This window comes from Pagrus major, chromosome 3, assembly GCF_040436345.1.
Source record: "Pagrus major chromosome 3, Pma_NU_1.0".
NCBI classification, from domain to species: domain Eukaryota; kingdom Metazoa; phylum Chordata; class Actinopteri; order Spariformes; family Sparidae; genus Pagrus; species Pagrus major.
In genome coordinates this window covers 8,334,586-8,355,110 of record NC_133217.1, presented here as the reverse complement: position 1 = coordinate 8,355,110, position 20,525 = coordinate 8,334,586, and the positions used below count along the sequence as shown (strand labels likewise).

Here is a 20,525-nt window from a genome sequence, read left to right as displayed (position 1 = left end):
GTTTTTCTGGGAAGCAGTTGAAGGATTTGGATTTTTGGAGACAAATAAGCGACCTGGCTCTGCTGTCATTCAGCTCAGAGCATCCTGCCTGCTGCTGCTGCACTACAAGCAAACACGAGAGGTGGAAAGCTCCCCTTCCCTTTCCGTGAAGAGGTTTTCAAACAGTTTGCCACGTGGCTTCCTACAAATAATAAACACAAGATCTGTGCAGGCACTTTTAATTAGCAATGCAATTGTTGGTACACCTAAATAAGCCCAGTTGGTGACATAATATTTATGCAGGCATCCCTTTCAGTGCCTCATAAAAAAGTCTTGTTAAGTTTTACTGTTGTTGCAAGAGAAAGCATGTGGTAAGAATCCAAAGCTGGAACCCTTTAATACCTGTAAATTACTGCTCGTGTGTGCGTGTGGATTTGGCGTCTTACCTGGCAGCGCACACGTTCTTTCCATTGCCCTCAGCTCCTGTTGAACCCCATTTGTCTCTGGAGGATGACAAGCGGGATGACAGCTGTGAACAAATTAGCGTCAGGAATGAGTGTGAAGCACTTCAGTGAAGGGCGATGAAGATGGATGGGCACCGGGTCAAACCGTGGGCAAAAGATAGATGTGTCACTACGATAGAAAACAATATGTGATTGATGGTCTGCTAGAGAGTCACAATTAGAATGGGAATAAAAATGATCAAATAAAACACTGCCTAAAATACAGATTGCATTTAACCAAGCGCAAGCTGAAAGTACGGCGTCTCAAACTAACAGTCAGCAGTTGAAACAGCCCAGTTTCGACCACTTCCTCTTGTTTTCACACTTCAGAGGTCAAAGTAAAATGACATCATTGTGGAGCGAGTGTTAGGGGAACCAAAAGAGACTTGTTCAGTGTTGCCACAAGGTTGATAAAAAAGCACCCAAATATTATCTGTAATAAACAATATGGCTACAGCTCCTACGAAGCCCTTGTCTATAATGCATTATTACACATACTGAACATACTTACAATGCATTATAATGCACCTATAGCACTGTATCTTAGTGGTAACAATCGTAGAGAGAACAAGCATATTTTTCAAAATGTAAAATTATTCCTTTATGCCGTAGAAGCATCTCAAATTGTTTCAGCATTAAGTCCTATTTATTTATTTATAACTAAAAACCCATCAGCAGAACAAAGGAGCAAAAAGTTTGGGGAAAAAAATAACAACATTCAGCTGTTAAAGACATCTGTCTTGTTTCCATGGTAACAACAAATCCACTGGTAATATAAGCAAGGCGAAATGAAATGTTCAAAGTGGTCACTTGCTCAACATTCAGTCTGATCTTTTCTGTTGTAAATGTATTAGTTGCATCCTGTTGATTTTATTACTACCACTGTGAGGGCAAGGTGCACGACTCCATGCAAATGGTTCTGTGATGAAAAATGCTACTGATCATAAAATTGACCTATACGCACACACACACTTTTCAGAGCCTCGAGCCTCGCTTTCTTTGGAAAGAGACCAGAAATAACTGAGAAGCTCCGATATGATTGTGGCTGCAGCTTATCAGAGTGATGCCACTCATCTGCAGACGGGACATTTATAATCCAGATTCAAATCAACGGGGGTTTCTGTGCTGCTGCATGTTAGCACACATGCTGGCAGCAGACTGATAACGTCGTGAATTCTTATCTAAACTTTGTAAGGGGGATCAGCTTTGTAAATTATGGCTGTGACAATGTAATTATCGATCAGTCCACCGGGACATTAATTGAACTCTTAAATCAAATTCTTGTGCACGTTTGACAGCGCTTCGAAAAATACAAGCGTTACGCTGAAATGACACAGCTCTTTTTTATTGAAAGCCAATACATATAGCAGTGAATGAAGAAGGCCTTAAATGTGCACTTTGGCAGCATATGACTCAGTCTGTTGAATGGCAAAAGCAGGTGTGCATGTCACCATGCTATCCAGGAAAAATAATTTCTGATTTTAGCATACCTCTCTCTATTTTCCTAGACATTTATTAAATGATGAGAGACTGAGGGTGGGCCTGGATTGCATGCAGTTCCCCTCCTAAACACTGAATTGCTGAAAGTGTTGCTGATAGCTTGTCTACATGAACCACTTAGGGGAAAGAAATCCCTTTTCTGGCAATGATTCTCTCCGTCTGCATCACAACACAGAAATATTTCATCTGTCATCTGACTGCGAACCACAGACCAGGAAGTACTCCCTCTCTGGTCTGCAGCTTTTTTAAAGGTGGGTATAGTCCAAATGCAAGGAAGAAGCCACAGGTTTCCTATAAGCCACGCAGGCATCAACACCCTTCTCTCTCCCCTTATCAGGCTCTCCTCTGGCACGGAGGACAGAAAGAAGCTGGGCAACATCCAAGTGGAAGGACAGACAGCTGGAGCCAAACAGACAGAAAGCATGCCAGAGAAGAAAGGCTGCTCGGAGTAGCAGTGGCTGACGTGGAGCTACGCGTGCGCCACACACACTCAAACACACATGCGTGCGCGCACAGAAGCACTGTGCAGCTGGAGACACTCGAGATGCCTGTCTGACAGCCAGCTAGTGAACGTCGACTCAGACTCTTGTAGAGTGGGAGACGGAGCTGTGCTTCGTTCCAACAATAAGTAGTAGAGGGTTGGGAATGTTCACAGATAACAGGTAAAGCCGCTGATTCCATGAAAGGTCCATATTATGCTTATTTTCAGATTTATATTTTAAATTTGGGTGTCCACGAGAATTCTTTTTACATGCTTTAATGTAAAACAAAAAAACAATAACACATTATTTATCTTATACTGTCCATTGCTGCAACACTTCTATTCACCCTCTGTTGGAACAGCTGTCTCTTCAAGCCCCCTCAACAACTAAAAAAGCCCAGTCTGCTCTGATTGGTCAGCTCTCACATGCCTGAGGAGGCGTCGCCCACCATGTTTCCGCCTCAGCTCTGCAAGTGTTTTTGCAACCATGGCCGTGCTGGAGGTTTGTCTCAGGGCAGCCACTGTATAGTTGTGACATCACAGTTTTACATAAGTCCTGATAGCTCATTTAAAGGGGCAATGTGTAACAATTTTAGTTGAAAACATTAAAAAATGTATTAAAATGATACACAGAGTGTGAAGTTATAACATTTTTGACATTATGACATCTATGTATTGTGTTGCAGAGATATCTACTTAGGTTAGCATGCTAACCAGCTAGCCCAAAAGCTCCTGTGCTAGCAGTGTAAACATCAACAGTCACCCGGTCCATGAACTCATAGTTTCTACGGCTACCTGTATGGATAACTGAGCAGCAGCTACAGTTAGCACTAGTCAAATGTTACTCTGGTGAAATGCTGCCCCGTTTGTCTAGAGCACCTCACTGCTTCATAATTCAAAAAAGACTTCGAATCTCTCTTTATACAATATTGGACCTTTAAAGATAGATAGATAGTTATTGGAAATGCCTGATGCAAGATTGCATATCTATGGGATACTCCCTTTCTGTCCACTGTTTCCACAATGGTTTTGTGTTTCATGTCTAAATTAATTGCAGACCACGGCCTACCACAGACGGAGGAGTAATGGAAAACTCATTACGATGGGTCTTGACAGCAAAAACTTTCCAAATCTTGGTAGTGGTGAGTAAATACATGGAAAACCCATTGTGCCCCCAAACCCTCGGCTGAGTCTCTCTCACTCCGTCTCTCAAGAATGTGACCAGGATGAAGTCATCATTACTTAATCTACCTCGTGCCGATACCAATCCCCCAAAAATGTTCCCTCAGGCTTGTGCAAGTACCACGTCCAGCCAGACATGTTTGGTATGTGATTGGTCTGGGTCAGAGAGGGGCTACTTGCCAGATCCATGGGAGGGGGAACAGTCCTTCATTCTCCATCCATTCTCTCTCAGACCACCTCATTACATAATCCACTGAGATGCAGACTCAACATACTTCTCTGTCTATCTGCCATCTGTGAGAATCATTAGCGCCAATTGGGGGAAAAAAATGACACGTAGCTCAAAATATGGAAATTGAACAGATGATCACACACACTGTGAGATGGCTTTTGCATCTTAATTAAATATGAAAATGTTTAGCTGGGGTTATTGCTTTAGTTTAAAAATATGGAGATGTACCCACAGACGATTTGCATGTTAACAAACCTTGATGTCATCTGAGGAGTTTGCATGTGCAGAGTTAAATCACATTAACTACTCAGTTAAGTATACTGCATTTGTTAGCAGTAGTCTGACATCTAGTGGGCAGTGTGAAAAATGTCTCTCGCAATGTGTCCCAGGTGGCAACACAACTAATTACAGCAGCATGAGCATGACTGCATGACCCTGCTACAGGGCCTAAAAGATGCAAAGTGCAAAAACACTTTGCTTTCGGGCGTTATTGCCTCAGGTTGTAGTCATTTTTTCCAACACAAATTTGTGTTAACGAGATTTTTGGCACAGGGGCCCCTCAAGACAGGTACCAGACAAGTATTAGTGCTTACTATTTGAGGTTATATAGCTTTATAATATCATACATTTATATTGTAGTTACTGTTGAAAATTTTGAAATTCATCAAGTGCCCACAAATCAAGTAACACACAATAAAAGGGGTCAAAGGGCCACTGAGGGTCTGGAGTCCTGGTAAAGTGTTAGTGCATTTTGAACTTGAGAAACCTGGGATTAGTCCAATTCAGATTTAAGTGGCAATATCAATTACTACTAAACTTCTGTGCGGTTTATAACAGCTGGAAAACACAGAGCAAGAGATGCCTTGCAAATGTTTACATCCCTGACATTCTCAGTTAGATTAAATGTACTTACCTGTCCGGAAAAAGGAGAAGTAAGTTATTATTTTGGTAGCTGAGTAGAGCCTTGAAATGTCATCAGTTCTGGTTATTAACTGAATTACAAACGGGGGAATTTGTTATTAATCAAGTGAAAGAGTAGCTAGCTGGTAAGTCGATTTCTGATCGACAGATGTCTGGTTCTTCTCCATGCTGCCATTTTTTTGTTAAATTGTGAAGTCTTGTAGTAGACTAAGATTTACTTTGTTTATTGCATTTTTAAGTTTTAAATTCACCTCTTCATTCCCCTACAAAAAAAAAAAAAAAAAAAACTATCTCCGGAACCCTTTCGCTCTTAAACATTCGGATTCGTTTAAAGGACGGACCGCCCGGTGTCACATCATTTTCTGTCCGTCACGCAAAGTAACCAAGTGAGCAAGGTAAGGGTAAGGGTAGGCATTGCTGTCTGTTACATTTTCTTACAACCTGTATCGTGAATACTTTTGATGGACTGCGTGGAGCAGAAAGACACAGAAGCAAAGGCGCCTTCAGTTGTGGACCGATATTACACACGATGGTACAGAGCAGGTAAATAACATTATTACTGACATTTCTGACATGTTAGCCGCGCGGTGGCTAATTCGGCTAGCTAAATTTGAAACCTCAGAGGCAGAGAGCAGTGAATATTTTGATAACACGTTCACCTCAAATGTAACGAATGCGTAAAAATGGTTCTCGTTGTTTTGTTTAGACATGAAGGGGAAACCGTGTGAGGACCACTGCATCCTGCAGCATTCAAACAGGTAACAGTGGTGTGATGGGCAAACAGTGAAATCAACACCAGGTGGTGGTAATTACAAAACTCACTGTGTGTTCATTCTTTGTTCAGGCTTCTTTATGTGTTGACCAGTGTGGTTTTGAGGCTTTCTGTGGGTTTATATTATATAAATATTGTCTATGTGTGAGCTACAATATGAGAAACAATTCCATTAATATGTGATGCAAACCAATGAACAAAGCTGATATCATCAGGACACATTTCTGCCTATTAGAAGGCTTTTTATTTGTGGACGTTTAATTTCCTGAGCCCTTTCGTAATACTCCTTATTACAATGTGAAGTTTAAATCTACCTCACAGATTTGTAAAGATTTACTTGATTTAATCCACACTGAATATAAGTTACCTACACACTGATATTGTTAACTTTTGGAATTCCCTTTCTGAAGGCAAACCTTTAAATTTGTGTTTGTTCCCTGTAGGTTATGTGTTGTCACGTTAGCACACACTCACCCGATCCTTCAGAACGGGCGGACAATCAAAAGCATCAATTACCAGATCAGTAATGGCTGCAGTCGACTGAACAATAAAGTGTCCGGCAAGTCCAAGCGGGTAAACTCCTAATAATTCATGAAGATGTGTGCAGTGTGTATCGTCACTTATCAATCAATTATCATGCTTCTCAATCACTTTTCCTGTTATAGGGGGGTCAGTTCCTTACTGATTTTGCACCTCTGTGTCGGATAACATGCACAGATGAAACTGAATACACAATCTACAGGTGAGACGAGCTTGTTTTTCTACATACATTCCACAATTATTTTTGTTATGATCAGTCACATTGATCTATGATGGTTTTCAGCTGCATCCGGGGCCGTCTTCTTGAGGTCAATGAGAATATTTTAGAAACACCAAATCTCTTGTTGGAAAAGGTAAACGTATACTTTTACACTTTGATGTTATTACGATATGTGCACATCTGAATACCATGTATATGTTTGTCCACCTGTTAATATTGATTATTTGTATTTCTAATAATTCACATTTTGTTTGCCTTTCCTTACATTTGATTAAAAAGCACGCTTATTATCATTTTTGTCATTTTCTCCACCACAATCATTTAAGTAAAGTCATCTAATCTTATCAAAACAAATGCTTGAAATGTTTTAATTGTGCTTTGTCAATCTGAACAGCCATCGACTGAGGGATATATCGCTGTCATCCTGCCAAAGTTTGAGGAGAGCAAGAGCATAACAGAGAATCTTCTGAGCAGAGAGGAGTTCGAGAGCGTTGTCGGCAAGCGAACAGTTGACCAATCACAACCCTCTTGACGGAGCTCCATGTTCTTGTCAAGTCAAGACTGTTCTGGGAGAGCTTCTCTTCCTCCTGCTTCCACCAGGTTGGGTATAGACTGAGGAAATCCTCCTGGTGAGTGACATTCACCTTCTGGTCACTTCAAAGGGACTATTGCATATAATGCAAGAACTGCACTGTGCCTATAAACTATTAGATGTTTTTCATGTTTCAGAAAATGAGGACAGTTTCAGGAAGCATTCAGTCCTGTAATTTATTGTTTGGTTTGTGAGGAAATGGAATAATAAATTACTTGAAGTCTGTTTAAATACCCTGAACTAATATTCAGTTTGAATTATTTTTCTAGAATGTCAATAAACACAAACAGTGGTTTAAGAAAAAATATTGTTTATTTTTTACGTGTCACTTTTATTTACCTTTCAATTGTCAAAAGAATAGATGGTCCAAAACTAGATCTATGATTTCTTCACATCTGTAGTGCCACTACAATACCCAGCATCCTTAGCTGCTCTCACGCTGTACAAAGCATCTCTAAAGCTTAATGTTTGTTATTCATTTCAGTCAATACCACACCCTCACTTAGTACCAAAGTCTTTACCTTAGGATAGTCACTGTATATATTTATACTGTATATATCTATGCTTCAAGTACCATATAATACAAACCATATACCATTTAATACATACTGGCCGAATAGGCAGCTTCACAATGATAGTCTTCATAACAAGTACACTTCAAGGCTCCATTTGACACAGGCGCCAGTTCAGAATCATTTCTTTAGTGAGGAAAGAGAAATGGTATATAATATGATTTAATAATACTCAGGACATTATAAAGTAAGGTCCTGACATCCCAAAACCATCATCTTTATCATCTGACTTTTTGGAAAAAAGTCCCAGTCCCAAATAATAATAATAACAAAATCTCCAGGAATGTATACCGGAGGACTAAGAGCTTTATATTTCATATGAGTAGCAAGCTGAAGGTAGCAGCCTCTTCATGAGGACAATCATATTTGGCATTAAATTGTGATTTTTGCATTTTGTTACTAACATGGCACATGGGGGAACAGTCCATAGAAAACTGCATGGAAATTAGACATTAATCTTGTGGCGTGGTTGACTTTTAAAATACTTCTTTACAGCAGGGAGATGCTAGCTGCGATGCCAGCGATCAAGGACAGAATGTACCACTATGGCTAATATTACAGACCTATGACACATTGACCATAAACAAACACAAAGGTCTGGTGATGATGGCGTCATGCATGATGAGTTTTCAGCCATTTCACTTTTTTTTTTTTCTTCATTTGGCTAACATGTGCAACACGTTTACAGTACACCACAAAGCGAATAGGCTTCTTACACAGAGGCACATAGTGAAGACAGATGTATGGCTGAGCTGAGCATCAAGAGGAGTTTGTTCCTGATTTCTGATCAGTTTATCAACCTCAATATCAAGAGAAGTGATAAAAGTGACTCTGAAATCAGGTTTGTGTCAGGCCCCTCTTGCTCTTTAAAGAGGCTCACTGCAAATGGCTAAGTCATAGTGTTGGCTGATTGTCTCCATCTTGTGGACTGGGGTGAAACTGGTGCTACAGGTAACAAGCTGCCCTGGGGCACAGAGAGCATGGATCTGCTTTATTCCCTCTGTAAACTTCACGAACAATTCGTCATCCAGAAAGCAAATACAAACTCTGACTGACCCAGGCAGCCATCTTCACCCGACGGATCGAGCCCACTCTCTGGTGGGTGCATGAGGATGAGGGCTGTGAAGTATTTCCTGGATTACACGTCCTCCAGAAAAGGTGAGGTTGGCTATGTGCTGCTCCGTGGGAGAATAGCGGACGAAAGGAGGTGACTATTTCCTGGATTATTTGCTCTCCAAGAGGTTGAGGCTGGTCATGTGCTGCTCCAAGGATTTGACGCCGAAGCCATTGCTGTTCTTGTTGTTGAGAGCTCCCTCGTCTTTGACAGGTGTGGATGCATCCTGCCTCTCTCTCCAGTCCTGCGGGGAACCCAGGCTGCTCCTCTCTGACTTGTACTGCATACGGACACAGCATGGAGAGGAAATGAATAGGAGACAAAATATTACAATCAAGAGCCTGCCATCTTTTGAAAACCTTGACCTTTCCTGTCACATTTGTTTTATTTCTGTAATCTGGTTTTATGCTGTTCTAAATAATGTATGTGTAAATAAAAGATATAATAGAGTATTGGCTATTACAATTTGAAATAAATACACTTTAAATCTGCTATATTGAATGTTTTCATGAGTACTGGTATCATCAGAGAATTATCACCCAACTCTGCAGTTTGGATTTCTTTAAACCAATCACAATTGGTTTGCAGTGACAGTTCCCTGCCTAAAGATTGTCTTGGGGGGCTTGCATTAAAATCAGAGACATAAGAAAGAGACAGACTATTTGAGGCATTTTGAATAGAAAAGTCTGTAACGCCAGAGATGGCGGTTGTATGACACATATTCCGCCCCTTCCCCCCAAAAGCCAATCATCATACAGTTTTTATGTCTCGGTGACCATTACTTGTGAAGTTCTGGCTCTCTCCCCATTCATTCAAATAGGGGCTTGGTCTTGTTAGCCAGAAATAACTGCCCGATGCTGCTGGATGCTTAAATAGGCAACAGTTTACTTAGTAGGTGAATATTTTCTTTTAGTTTGGCATTTCTGTGTAGTCCAGTTCAGTGGCTGTCACCTTTCTGTTGAGCTTGTTACAGAGCGGGAGGAGGGAGACGACCACAGCCAAGATACCTCTGGTTGTCTGAATGGATGAGTCCACCTGGAGACAAAGAAATAGGGGAGGAAACATGAATCTAGCAACATACCACAGAACACACTAACATCTAAAATGTATCATTTCCTGACCAGTGCTCGTCTGCACCAACTCCTGACGGACACACACTCTCCTACTTGTGATGAATGATAAAGTGAACATTAGGATGGAGAGACAGAGAAATGGGAGTCATTACATATCAAAGAGATGTTCATTAATCAGCAGAGGACACGCTATTCTTCATCCCGTCCTTTTGATTCCAACCTTCGCCTTTAGTACAAGGTGACCTAAGGCAGCTCATCTCCGCCCAAGATGCTCATTAATTCCTAGCAGACATTCATTAATCTAGCGCGAGTTCGATAATGGCGTTACTCTCAGATCACTCACAGATAATGCTGTAGCCAGTGATGAAGTAACATTGTTAGTCATGCTCTATCGTGAGCTCAGCTTCTTTGTGGATTTGATGCTGTCAAGGCTAATTATGGAGAAAAAAACTAAAGAAGGTCTGCTGTCTTCTGAGTGATGTTACTAATTTAACCAAAGAAAACCAACTCATGGCAAAAACAAACCATGCATTCGTTTCTCGTGTAAACACGCAAACAAACAAAGAGGAGACATGCTAGCGTACCTTCTGGAAGGTGGCAGTCTTGCCCTGTACAGGAGTTTTGGCCCCCATCTGCAGCTGTTGGCACAATGCCACCAGTTTCTCCATCTCTGTCACCACCAAAGTCTTTTCCTCGTCAACCAGCTGGAACAGACAGAAAGACAGAGAGAGAAGAGATGTCTGTCAGGACGGCAGAGATGTTTTATCATGGCGTTATCCAGTGGAGGCTGGGTTAACATGCACAGACACTGACAGATTTACAGGTTTTGGATTTATGATTTACACACATCACAAAAAGGGAAAAGTAGGATGACATAAATTCAGATTTAGTGTTGTTCAATGTAATCCATCAGCAACAGCTAGGTCATGATCTACTGCTTAAGTCTGTTATCCAGCTGAGTTAATCCCTAGATCTCAGTCACGGGGGCCATCAATCTACTTCAGTAACATGCCACCGACGACCTAAAAACACAAGCTCTTTTATTCAGTGCAGCTCTACATGAATGACAAAAGTACACAAAACCTCTTAAACCTCAATTAAAAATGCTCAAACTCATTTGCATAAATAGCCTCATAATTTCAATGAGGGCAGCGCAGGTGTGCTACGAGTGTGTTTGGTGCCAAAGAACCATGGGAGTGGAGGGAGAGACAGGGACTCCATTAGCACCAGTTTGTTTGATGTAATTAATCAGAAAGCGTGAGGCAAGTTGAAGAGCTGGGCCTCCTGATTATGAATAGGCGGTCGCTAGTCAACTCCCCCAACCCTCAGCCCCTCCACGCACGTGCACAAACATACACGCCTACAGATACAGCAGTGACAAATGGCAGTCGTTAATGGCTGTCAAGACAAGCTGTTTAATTAAACTTGGAGGACCCTGGGAAGAAGTTGGTGGAGGGCAAGAGGAAGGAAGGCACTGAGGCTACATTTGTTTGTCAGCTCTCAACTCATAGAGGAGAGGAGGATGGTGGGAGTGTGTGACAGCCTTAATTTCCTGCTCTCGCTGTGTGATTTATAAGGCAGACTTGGCACCGTGGCATGCCAGGATGGGTGATATGGGTGTGTGTGTGTATGTGTGTGTGTGTGAGAGGTGTAACGTGGGTGGGGGCACAGGTGCCAGTTTGTGTTTGTGTGTGTCTGCATACAGATGGGTTAGTAGCTCACCCTGTGCAATAGAAAATAAACTGTCTTCTTTCCTCACAGGCTTCATTTTACTTCTATGCTGATTTCTACAGCTTCATATATTTATTGATTTAATGCTTTTAATATGCTTCTGTACTAATTGCATTGCTACTTATAAAATCCAGATTAAGCAAACGAACCCTGAGCCCATGTAGAAATATACTTTATATGGTTGTGTTTCACAATTGCTTTAAATACATTGTCTGTGTACTGTTCTTTTAATATATTTGTGTGCCTTAATTGGATAGAAGCTGAAGATTTGGACAGAAAAGGAGGGAGGGGGTAGTGACAGGAACTGACACTAACAATAACTAAACCTAAGTAATTACATGTCACACTGTTATTAATGATATAACAATTTTAAAAGCTTTCTAAGCCTAAGATGACACAAAAGGTCACCGGTTAGAATCGAAACTGGACCACTGTGGTAGGTACATGCGCTGCATGCTCTACGAGGTGAGCTACCAAGGCACCCTAGTCTTTGTACTGATATTTTTCAAGTATACATCAAAAGGGATTGGCAAATTATGTTTGATTTTTGTCAGCAGCCCAATTTTTTTGGAATCGAGGCTATACAAAAAGTCTTGATGTGCAAAAATAGTTGGAAATGGCACTACGTCTTGAATTCATATTCTTTACAAACAGGGGGCAGCATATCACCAGCCTAACTCCTAACTGCTGCTAACTGTACCTGTCGTTAGCTAGTTGACTTAGTTAGCTGTGCTGCTGGCGGTCAGGACTGGGACCTTGGGGTAGTATTATGAGATAGGACGGGCCAGGGCTAGCTGGTTGGCATGCTAACTTCAGTAGATATCTCTGCATCACAATATGTCTTCCTTCACATTCTGTTGATAAATTTAGTTAATTGTTAAATTATTCCAAACTATAATTCTTACATAATGCAACTTTAAATTGTGTGTGTGTGTGTGTGTGTGTGTGTGTGTGTGTGTGTGTGTGTGTGTGTGTTCAAGAGAGAGAGAGATTTATTTATTAGGTCATACCTGAATTGAAAAAGCGCTGAGAGATGAGCACAGCTGGAGCCCCTCTTCAGAAAGAACCTTAACAGAGAGTCAGAAAGAAAAGTTTTACACAAATACAAGCCAACTATAAATGTTTTAACTTCCTCCAGGAAGCCATTTCAAAGTACAGTCAGTAAATATGATGAGATTTCACTTTTTCTTTGCTCTTTTTATCAGCATGCCTTCCCGTCTCTTTCCCCCTATCATTCCTTTTTCTCTCTTATCTCCACTGCTCGACCCAAATGGAATAAATCCTGGCCGACATTTTCGGCTCTGATTCTACAAATTACTGCACATTATGGACAATGATCCCAATTCAATAGGATACACTCCTCCGTACAACCTTGTTTGTTATAACTTCATGTGTCCAGTGTGTCCCAGTCACGCCCTATCAAATCTGTAAGAGGGAAGTGAATGAAGGGATGCTGGCATTTACTATTGTAAGCTATTGATCTGTCCGTCCCAATATGTCTTTACTCTGAAGGAAAAAACAGATGCATTCATTTGCAACTTCGTTAAAACGGGAGGAAAACACCACAGAAGGTGGAGAGAGATTAACGGATATGGATGCACATACCTCAGCTTGATGAAACAGATCTAGTGTTGTTTTCAGCAGCCCCTCCCCTCTGGAGAATCAATAGGGGGAAACAGAAAATGAGGAAGGGATACATGGATGAGGAAGATGGATGGGGACAAAATACATCCACAGCAATCAACAAACACTAGATGAGCTGCAACGATTTCATTGTCAGAATGAGTCATAGTCATGTCAACTTTGCCAGAGCCTCAAACTACGCCTGGCGCATATCGATAGCTGGGGGCTCTCATTAACACTAAGCCTCTAAAGAGATTCATGTGGGTGCTTAAGAGGCTTTACAATGTTGAGCTCTGAAATGAATGTAGCAGATCAGCAGGCTGCAGATATGAAATCGGAGCACGTGTGCATGAGCCCCTGTGGTGCTGTTGGGTCACCTGGTGAACAGGTGCATGTTGTAGGCCATGCTGGCCAGGCTCTGGCTCTGTCGGACAATGTCGTGCTCCTGCTCCTCCCATTTCTCCACCTCTGTGTCCACATCTGACGACAGCAAACGGAGCTCCAGACCCAGCTTGGCCATGCTTGTCTGCTCCTGGAGAAAGGGACACACATCAGGGGTTGAAACGATTTGATTTGATTCGGATTCAGAGGACTATAATGGGACTGTAAAATGATTATCGATGCATTTTCATGCAGTAAAATGTTTGATTTTACTTTTAAAACATAGCATATTTGTAATGATCAATAATGAAATGAAACAGATGTCTTTACTTCCATCATCTTTGCTCACCCTCAGCCATCCTCACCCAAACTGAACAAGCAGCCTAGCTTAGAATGAACACATGACACGTTCATGATCAACTAGGTTTCACCATCCATAAGGAACGCACGGCCCGGTCTTTCAAAATTGTTACAGGTCATCATAATGTTGAGAATTGGGTTTTAAATGTCCAATTATTGACTTTTCTGCATCGAGGAATCCTTTTTCAAGACAGAATTGCAATGCGTCTAAGAATCGCCTTTTTCTCCCTGAACACACATACAAAGTAATTCTATATGGGAGAAGACATAAAATATAATGGATGTAATCTTAGAAACGTATATATTAGCAAACAGGGTTATTTTCATTTGTTAACACCCTGAGAAGTTCTATAATCAGCATAATCCTGCCTTCTGTGGTGGCAGTACAGCGAGTGACAAACTGCCGGCCAGCAGAATTGCAGCCCATTACCATACGAACACCATCAATCCTGCACATGAGTGACACAAAGTTTCCTAGAGATGAATATACTGCTGTCAGATCAGGGTGCGAGACGTGACGTGATGTATTGTGCTGAAAGCCAGAGGACTTTGCTGCTGTACGCTACCTCTGCATCCAACTTGACAGCCTTGGCAGTCTTCAAGTTGGTGAGTGAGTGTTTCTGTGGGAAAAGAGGGAGGCATTAATCAGAGGATTACAAACCATTGGATCGCTGGAATATTCATGAGGACGTGTGGTGCGATACTCACCCCGGGTCTGGGAAGTGACAAATACGGTCTTTTGTCTCCTAGGAGAAGAGAGTTATTGTGAGTATCTGAAGGTCACAAGTAGAAAATAAAAAGGCAGAAAACAATGTGTGTTTTCCCTGTGAATGTTTGTGTGTAGATACACACACTTTTCCAGACAATTAGAGGGGCAATTATGGTTATTCAGTGATATGGTAATAAAATTGTTTTGCTTTTATCTCAGTCCACCCTTGACACAGTTTTTATCCTTCATCATGAACACAAACAAGCACAGTTCGTTTCAATCCACTACAGGGAGGATTAGGTGAAAATGATAAAAGCAAATCTCTCCACAGTGCCAGTATTTTTACCTTTTAACACAGCGCTTTGGCTTCACGCGGATATAAATGTGTGATGGATGTGATCCTTTCACCCACTGAGCTGCACTTCAAAATATTTACTGCCTTTTATGTCACCTTCTCGAGGGCAGCCCCGTCTTGGAAATATGCCAAAACAGATTTCTCAGATTTACAGTGTGTGAACGCACGGGGTCGATGACACTTACATCCAACATTTCAAACGTACATTTGTGTGTACATTCACAAATATACACAAGATTCACATATACATACAGGGTAGCTATGTGATCTTTGTATCCTCACTGACATTGACAGCTGATTTGTACCTATGATTTGGACTCTTCAGGTAACTGGTACAATGATTAAGAGAGAGGGGGAGTACAGAGGAGGACTGAAGGGGTGTTGAATGGCATTGACGTTGTTCTTTTTTCAAATACTTTCCACAGTCCAGGATGATTCATTCATAGAATATCTGCTCCTGCTGCTTCATTTGCCGGAACTTTAATTTTCATTTAGGTTATTGAAGTGTTCATGGGCAAAGTGATTCATCAAGGTTTCACCAGACAGTTTGATTTTTTCAAGCCAAAGTGCCACTGGCAGCATTTAGTCCGCATTAACTCCTCTCTTTCTTAATGACTTCCTGTTCCCCACACATATGCTGACCCAAATGCACAGGAGTATCCGTTAAGTTAACTGAATCGCACCTCGCCTGCCTTCAAAGACGTCATTGATCTCTCTCAGCAGCAGGGCCATGTCGCAGAGCTGGGACTCCCAGGCCTCGCAGAACACCTCCAGGTTCTCCTTGGCGATTTTACTGGACGGGTGGAGGGCGAGCGTTTGGGCTGCCGAGATGATCTGAGGATGAGTGTGAAGAATTGGGACGTGAAAAAAGTAATATAAAAAAATATATAAAGTTGGTCTGTAGCCAAGCAGACAAAATGGGCAAGAAAAGTAAAAAAGTACAAAAATGTGGTGCAATTCTGCTCACATTTTCAGGTTAATCAGGTTCTGCTATTGATCTAAAAGTAAACCAAATGCTCAAGGCTGTGCCTTTCAAACTGCACTTTAACATAGAAACTAAGCTGACAAAGGCTGAGTTTAGTTATTGTTAACAACTCTGTAAGCCTGTTTTTGTAACAGGTTGCATTCCCCCTTCTCTCTGGACCAGGCTCCCCTGGAAACCACTTCACTTTCTATGGGTTTACAGCAGAGCCTCGATTCTACTGCTGCGATCAGCAGACCCTTTAGTATTAGACTCACAACTGTCCCACATTAAACAAAGGCAGGTAAGAAATAAAATACCCTCAGGCAGGGGGCATGAATAAGCAACTTAAATGTTCTGCATAAACAATAATATTAATAGTAGGGATAGTGCGATTATCAAGGCCGATATTCAGCATTTTTTCCAATCATCGGTATCTGTGTTTTTGCTCTACTTTGGCTCTGATGCAGCCACCTCTCTCTGTCTGTAGTCACCACGCTGTGGTCTCACTTTATGTCCCACTCACAACACTATCTGATTGGTTACACGTCACATGTGACAGCCTATTAACAGTGAATAAAATCTATATGGTCAAAACAATTAAGCCTTGGGCCTTTAAGGCTTCATCATCAATCTTCTCTGATGCATGACTCATGTGTGAAGCTATGCTCAAGCTTATCAACAACAACACATGTATTAATTTTTATAATTTTTGCAATCAAGTCTGGTATCTAGACTCAGTGGAAATAAGACAACAGTCACAGATAGACAACTACATTTTATGAATATACATTTAGAATACCTAACACACAAAAACACGTGCAAGTACGCACACACATACACACCCACCCCACGCCCATCTCCTACAGTGTAGTATTTAATAGCCAATTACCCTCTGGGCCACCCCTCTATTACTTTGGGCACACACAGAGACATATCACCACCGTCGACCCATACTGCAACGTTATTGATTGGCTGACCTTTGAACTTAGGAGGGGAGTCATTACTGCAGAGCCATGCAGGGCCTGACATTAGCGCTGCAGGACTGGGACATTCTACATTGCTGGATAATTACTGGCATGGATGGTTTCCAAGAGCAAACATAATTAGATGTGGGATAGGGGGACTAGGTGGACAGCATGTTCCCAGCTTTCTTGAATGGATGGCAGGTGCAGGAGGGAGACAGAAGAGATGTGAGGTAATTTCTCTGTTTTCCCTTCCTGCTGCGTCTCAGTAGAATATTACTCAGGTTTGATTTTACTCCCAGTTTGACTTCATTGATATGCAATAAGTGTTGAATCAAACAAAAAGGGTCTCGATTAAAATTAAATCTGATTGTCTTCCACACTTATCCTGTCTACCCTGTTTGCTGTCATTTATGCATCAATCAGGTATAATGTCAAAATAAACGAAAACTAAAATCCATATGGAAAGTGTTTTGAAGGTTAAAGTTACCTGTGGACCGATGACATGAAACGTCTCCTCAGCGTGTATACAGGTGATCTCCAGAGGCTCTGACCCCGACACGTGACACAGCAGCCGGCACGTCTAAAGACAAAGACACGGGAGGAAGAAATGATTGACTGGAGATGCTTCTGACGTTTGAGTGATATATAGCGAAAGGAAATGGATAAATGTTAAAATTGACTGTATAAACTACCTTGCAACTAATTTAACTCTTACTGATATAAACATAATCATCATACCTAATTGTATCACAGTGGACAAATTATGTATTTTTTTGAGTGTTTGACATTGAAACCTGCTTTTTAGTACACATAATCATCACAAGAACGCTTCAAGGTTCTCTCTTTTTAAAACATTTAAATGAGGTTTAATGTCACCAGGCAGTCTCCCTGACAACGGCTTGGTGCTGAAACACATCAGAGTTTGTTCTAAGCTCAGTTCATTATGACGACCATGCCGTGACAATAAAGGCATTTGAATTGTTTAAAGGTGCACTAAGTAGTTTTGGAATATAAATTCACCCTCAGAAAAGTAATATTTACAACATTATTAAGGTAAGAACACAGATTCAGGAATATTAAATTGATATACAGTATTTTATTTCCATAACTAAATCAATATGCCATCCTCAGGGTGAGGATAATGTAATCCCCAGAACACTGTTTGAAGCCAGAAAGGTGGCTACTTAGAAGCATCCTACAAACATGGACAAAGTAATACAGTATAAAATTCAGTTCATTCGGTTTATTCATTCATTAAAACCAGTGAAGAATTTTTCTCTTCTGATTTAAATTTTCCAAAACTTCAAATTGTACCTTTAAAAACAGGATGCCTTGGACTTTTCTCTTAATGATTACCTTGTTTAGAAATAGAGTGCGTTGGAGTGAATTTTAAGTCTATCCCTATCCAAAGAACACCTCAACTCCAGGAGTCCACTTTCCTCCTCTTTGATTTTGTGTGTGTGTGCGTGCGTGTATGTGTGTGTGTGTGTGTGTGTACTCTCTGTAAATGAATCTTAAGAAAACATACTGGTTTCCCAAAACAGCACCTTTACTCTTACACAATGTCTCTTTTCAAATTCTAGAGTAAGGTATGTTTGTTAGGGCCATTAGCAAAGACATGACAAAGCCTGCAAGGTATTTTCCTGCTTCTATTACAAAACACCAATGTTGACTTTCATTTTGAGATGAGAAGTGTATTCTACATTGTCATTCATCTTAACCTGTATGCACTCACTTGCTTAAACAAATGCTTGTAACCTGCCAGCTAGTTCACCTAAGAAAGGTAGATTGAGGACAAACATCTTAACTTCACTACATATTTTAACTGGTGGCCTCTTCCAGTCTCTCTCTCAGCCTACCCTACCTCCACCAGCTGCTCCTTCTGCTCAGTGAGCTTGCGCGAATATTCTGCCACTGCCTCCAGGTTCCCCTCGGCACCTGCAGCTTTGAGAGCCCGCAGAGGCAACTGCTCCCCGTGAACTTTGAGCAAGTCTGAGGCACGACCCACTGCCACCTTATGGAGCTGCAGGAAGAATCAAAGATTAAATTACACAATAAAGGAAGAGGAGGGAGCTATGGAGGCTGGAAAAAAAGGAGCAGAGGTGATACATGGTTGAGGGGACAGGTAATCTGATGTGGGAAAGAAAACCAGCTACTGAGTCAGAACGTCCAGCAGGAGACATCCCAGTCATGTCTATGTCTCTCGGGCAGCACAGAGACGGACTGCTGCTCACCTCACGTCTGAGGTCATTGACACTCTGGCACGTCTTCAGGATGGCCACCTCCATGTCCTCTGTGGCCTCTTTGGCATGGACAGACTGCTGCTCCGAGTGAGACAAAAGAGAGGAAGAGGAGGAGAGAACATGAGAGCCAACATGGTTTCATAGGCACACACACATAAATTTGCACTGATATCTGAAAAAGTATGAGAATGATCCAGAAAAAGACTTGACTGGAAAATGAACTTAGGGCTTTACTAGCATGGTTGAGAGTGTTGGGCATTTCAACAAGCAATTTTGTGTAATCACACTAAGATAATAAAATGTATATTTTATTTAAATAACGTACAACAATTTTCTTAATTTCATGCTTTCTGACTCATCCAGTTGGAATAAAAACATGTATGTATTCTATTTAACTTGCCACAGTAAGAATCAAGAACACAAATTGGACTGGGCAGAACATCCGAGTATATCTGCACATTAACATTCTTTACATTTACAAGCTATTACAGAGTTTTTTTCAGTTCTCCAGATGACCTTCAATTGCAGAGGCGAGATGAGGCACTACCATATGATTATGTAGTAGCAGTCGTTCTGTGTACTCTGAACACACTGAACAAGTGTAACAAGAAAAAGAGACTACAACACAATGACTTGTGAGGCCATCAGTTCTGAAGGCCAAGGAGCCTCTAATACGTGATGTTTCTCTCTCGGTTGAATCAGATTATTGTGCTCTGTTGTTCCAGGAAGGACATGTGAAAAGAAAGTGAGTAGGCAAAGTGAATGACTGGGTCACGTGTTCATTTCTTTTATTTTAGACTATGTTTGCAGCAGTGATCTCTTCCTCTTTGCTTGGATAACTCTGCATCTTATTTTCTTTAACAAGTGTCTTACAGATGAGGTACTTATCATTATTATTCATACGGTAGCATATGTTTTTTATGAATATTCCTGCAGGCGTATGTGCATATGTGCGAGCGTGCCCGCTTGTGCCAACATACCGCCTCAACCCAGGCGTGCACCAGCTGCTGAGTGTCCTGGCGCGCCAGCTGGCACAGACCTAGGATGGCCTGCCGCTGCTCGTGGCTGGTGTAGGCCGAGTCAGTGAAGTCCTCTGTCCGCTCCACCAGCGCCTCCAGCTGGCTGCCCACGCTCTGGGGCGACAAGGAGTACAGGTTCTCCCGCAGGCACTCCACGCTGGTCTGCAGGACAGAAGAGGAGGAGTGGGGAATAGGGAGTCATTGAAGGAGCACTTGAAGGATTGTTGAGAAGGAAAGAAGGTGACAACTCAAAAAAGTTTTACTCAGTAATGTTCTGAGGTGAAAAAACATAATATACTATCTCATTATTACTATGCACTTGACTTCATCATTAATTAACAAGGACTGTAGGATATATATATAGTCACACTGGGCCATCAAAGGTGCTCAATAAATTGTGCAAACAGTATCTCAAGCACACAAACATAAAAGCTAATGCATTTCTCTGTTTCATCCTCTGTCCCCTTTTCTTCAGGTTTACATAAGCTTTCAGT

The 20,525-nt window shown here is 41.5% G+C and overlaps 2 protein-coding genes across 2 annotated transcripts in view; one reads left to right on the top strand and one right to left on the bottom strand.

Moving 5' to 3' along the window:
- Positions 1–5,170: 5,170 nt before the first annotated feature.
- Positions 5,171–6,954, top strand: abitram (actin binding transcription modulator). Its single transcript, XM_073462941.1, has 6 exons — positions 5,171–5,341; positions 5,505–5,556; positions 6,014–6,143; positions 6,236–6,312; positions 6,394–6,463; positions 6,725–6,954. The coding sequence occupies exons 1-6, from the start codon at positions 5,260–5,262 to the stop codon at positions 6,860–6,862; spliced, it is 549 nt and encodes a 182-aa protein (XP_073319042.1). The 5' UTR covers positions 5,171–5,259; the 3' UTR covers positions 6,863–6,954.
- A 261-nt stretch (positions 6,955–7,215) lies between these two features.
- Positions 7,216–20,525, bottom strand: part of ctnnal1 (catenin (cadherin-associated protein), alpha-like 1) — a 55,477-nt gene continuing 42,167 nt past the window's right edge. The window contains exons 7-19 of the mRNA XM_073462939.1: positions 19,993–20,193; positions 19,004–19,090; positions 18,634–18,792; positions 17,257–17,349; positions 15,524–15,674; positions 14,485–14,522; positions 14,343–14,396; positions 13,413–13,567; positions 13,018–13,066; positions 12,423–12,479; positions 10,266–10,385; positions 9,560–9,643; positions 7,216–8,888 (exon numbers count right to left, since the gene is read on the bottom strand). Coding sequence (XP_073319040.1) covers positions 8,718–8,888; positions 9,560–9,643; positions 10,266–10,385; positions 12,423–12,479; positions 13,018–13,066; positions 13,413–13,567; positions 14,343–14,396; positions 14,485–14,522; positions 15,524–15,674; positions 17,257–17,349; positions 18,634–18,792; positions 19,004–19,090; positions 19,993–20,193 — 1,419 coding nt within the window. The 3' untranslated portion in view covers positions 7,216–8,717. The remainder of the gene's footprint in view (positions 8,889–9,559; positions 9,644–10,265; positions 10,386–12,422; positions 12,480–13,017; positions 13,067–13,412; positions 13,568–14,342; positions 14,397–14,484; positions 14,523–15,523; positions 15,675–17,256; positions 17,350–18,633; positions 18,793–19,003; positions 19,091–19,992; positions 20,194–20,525) is intronic.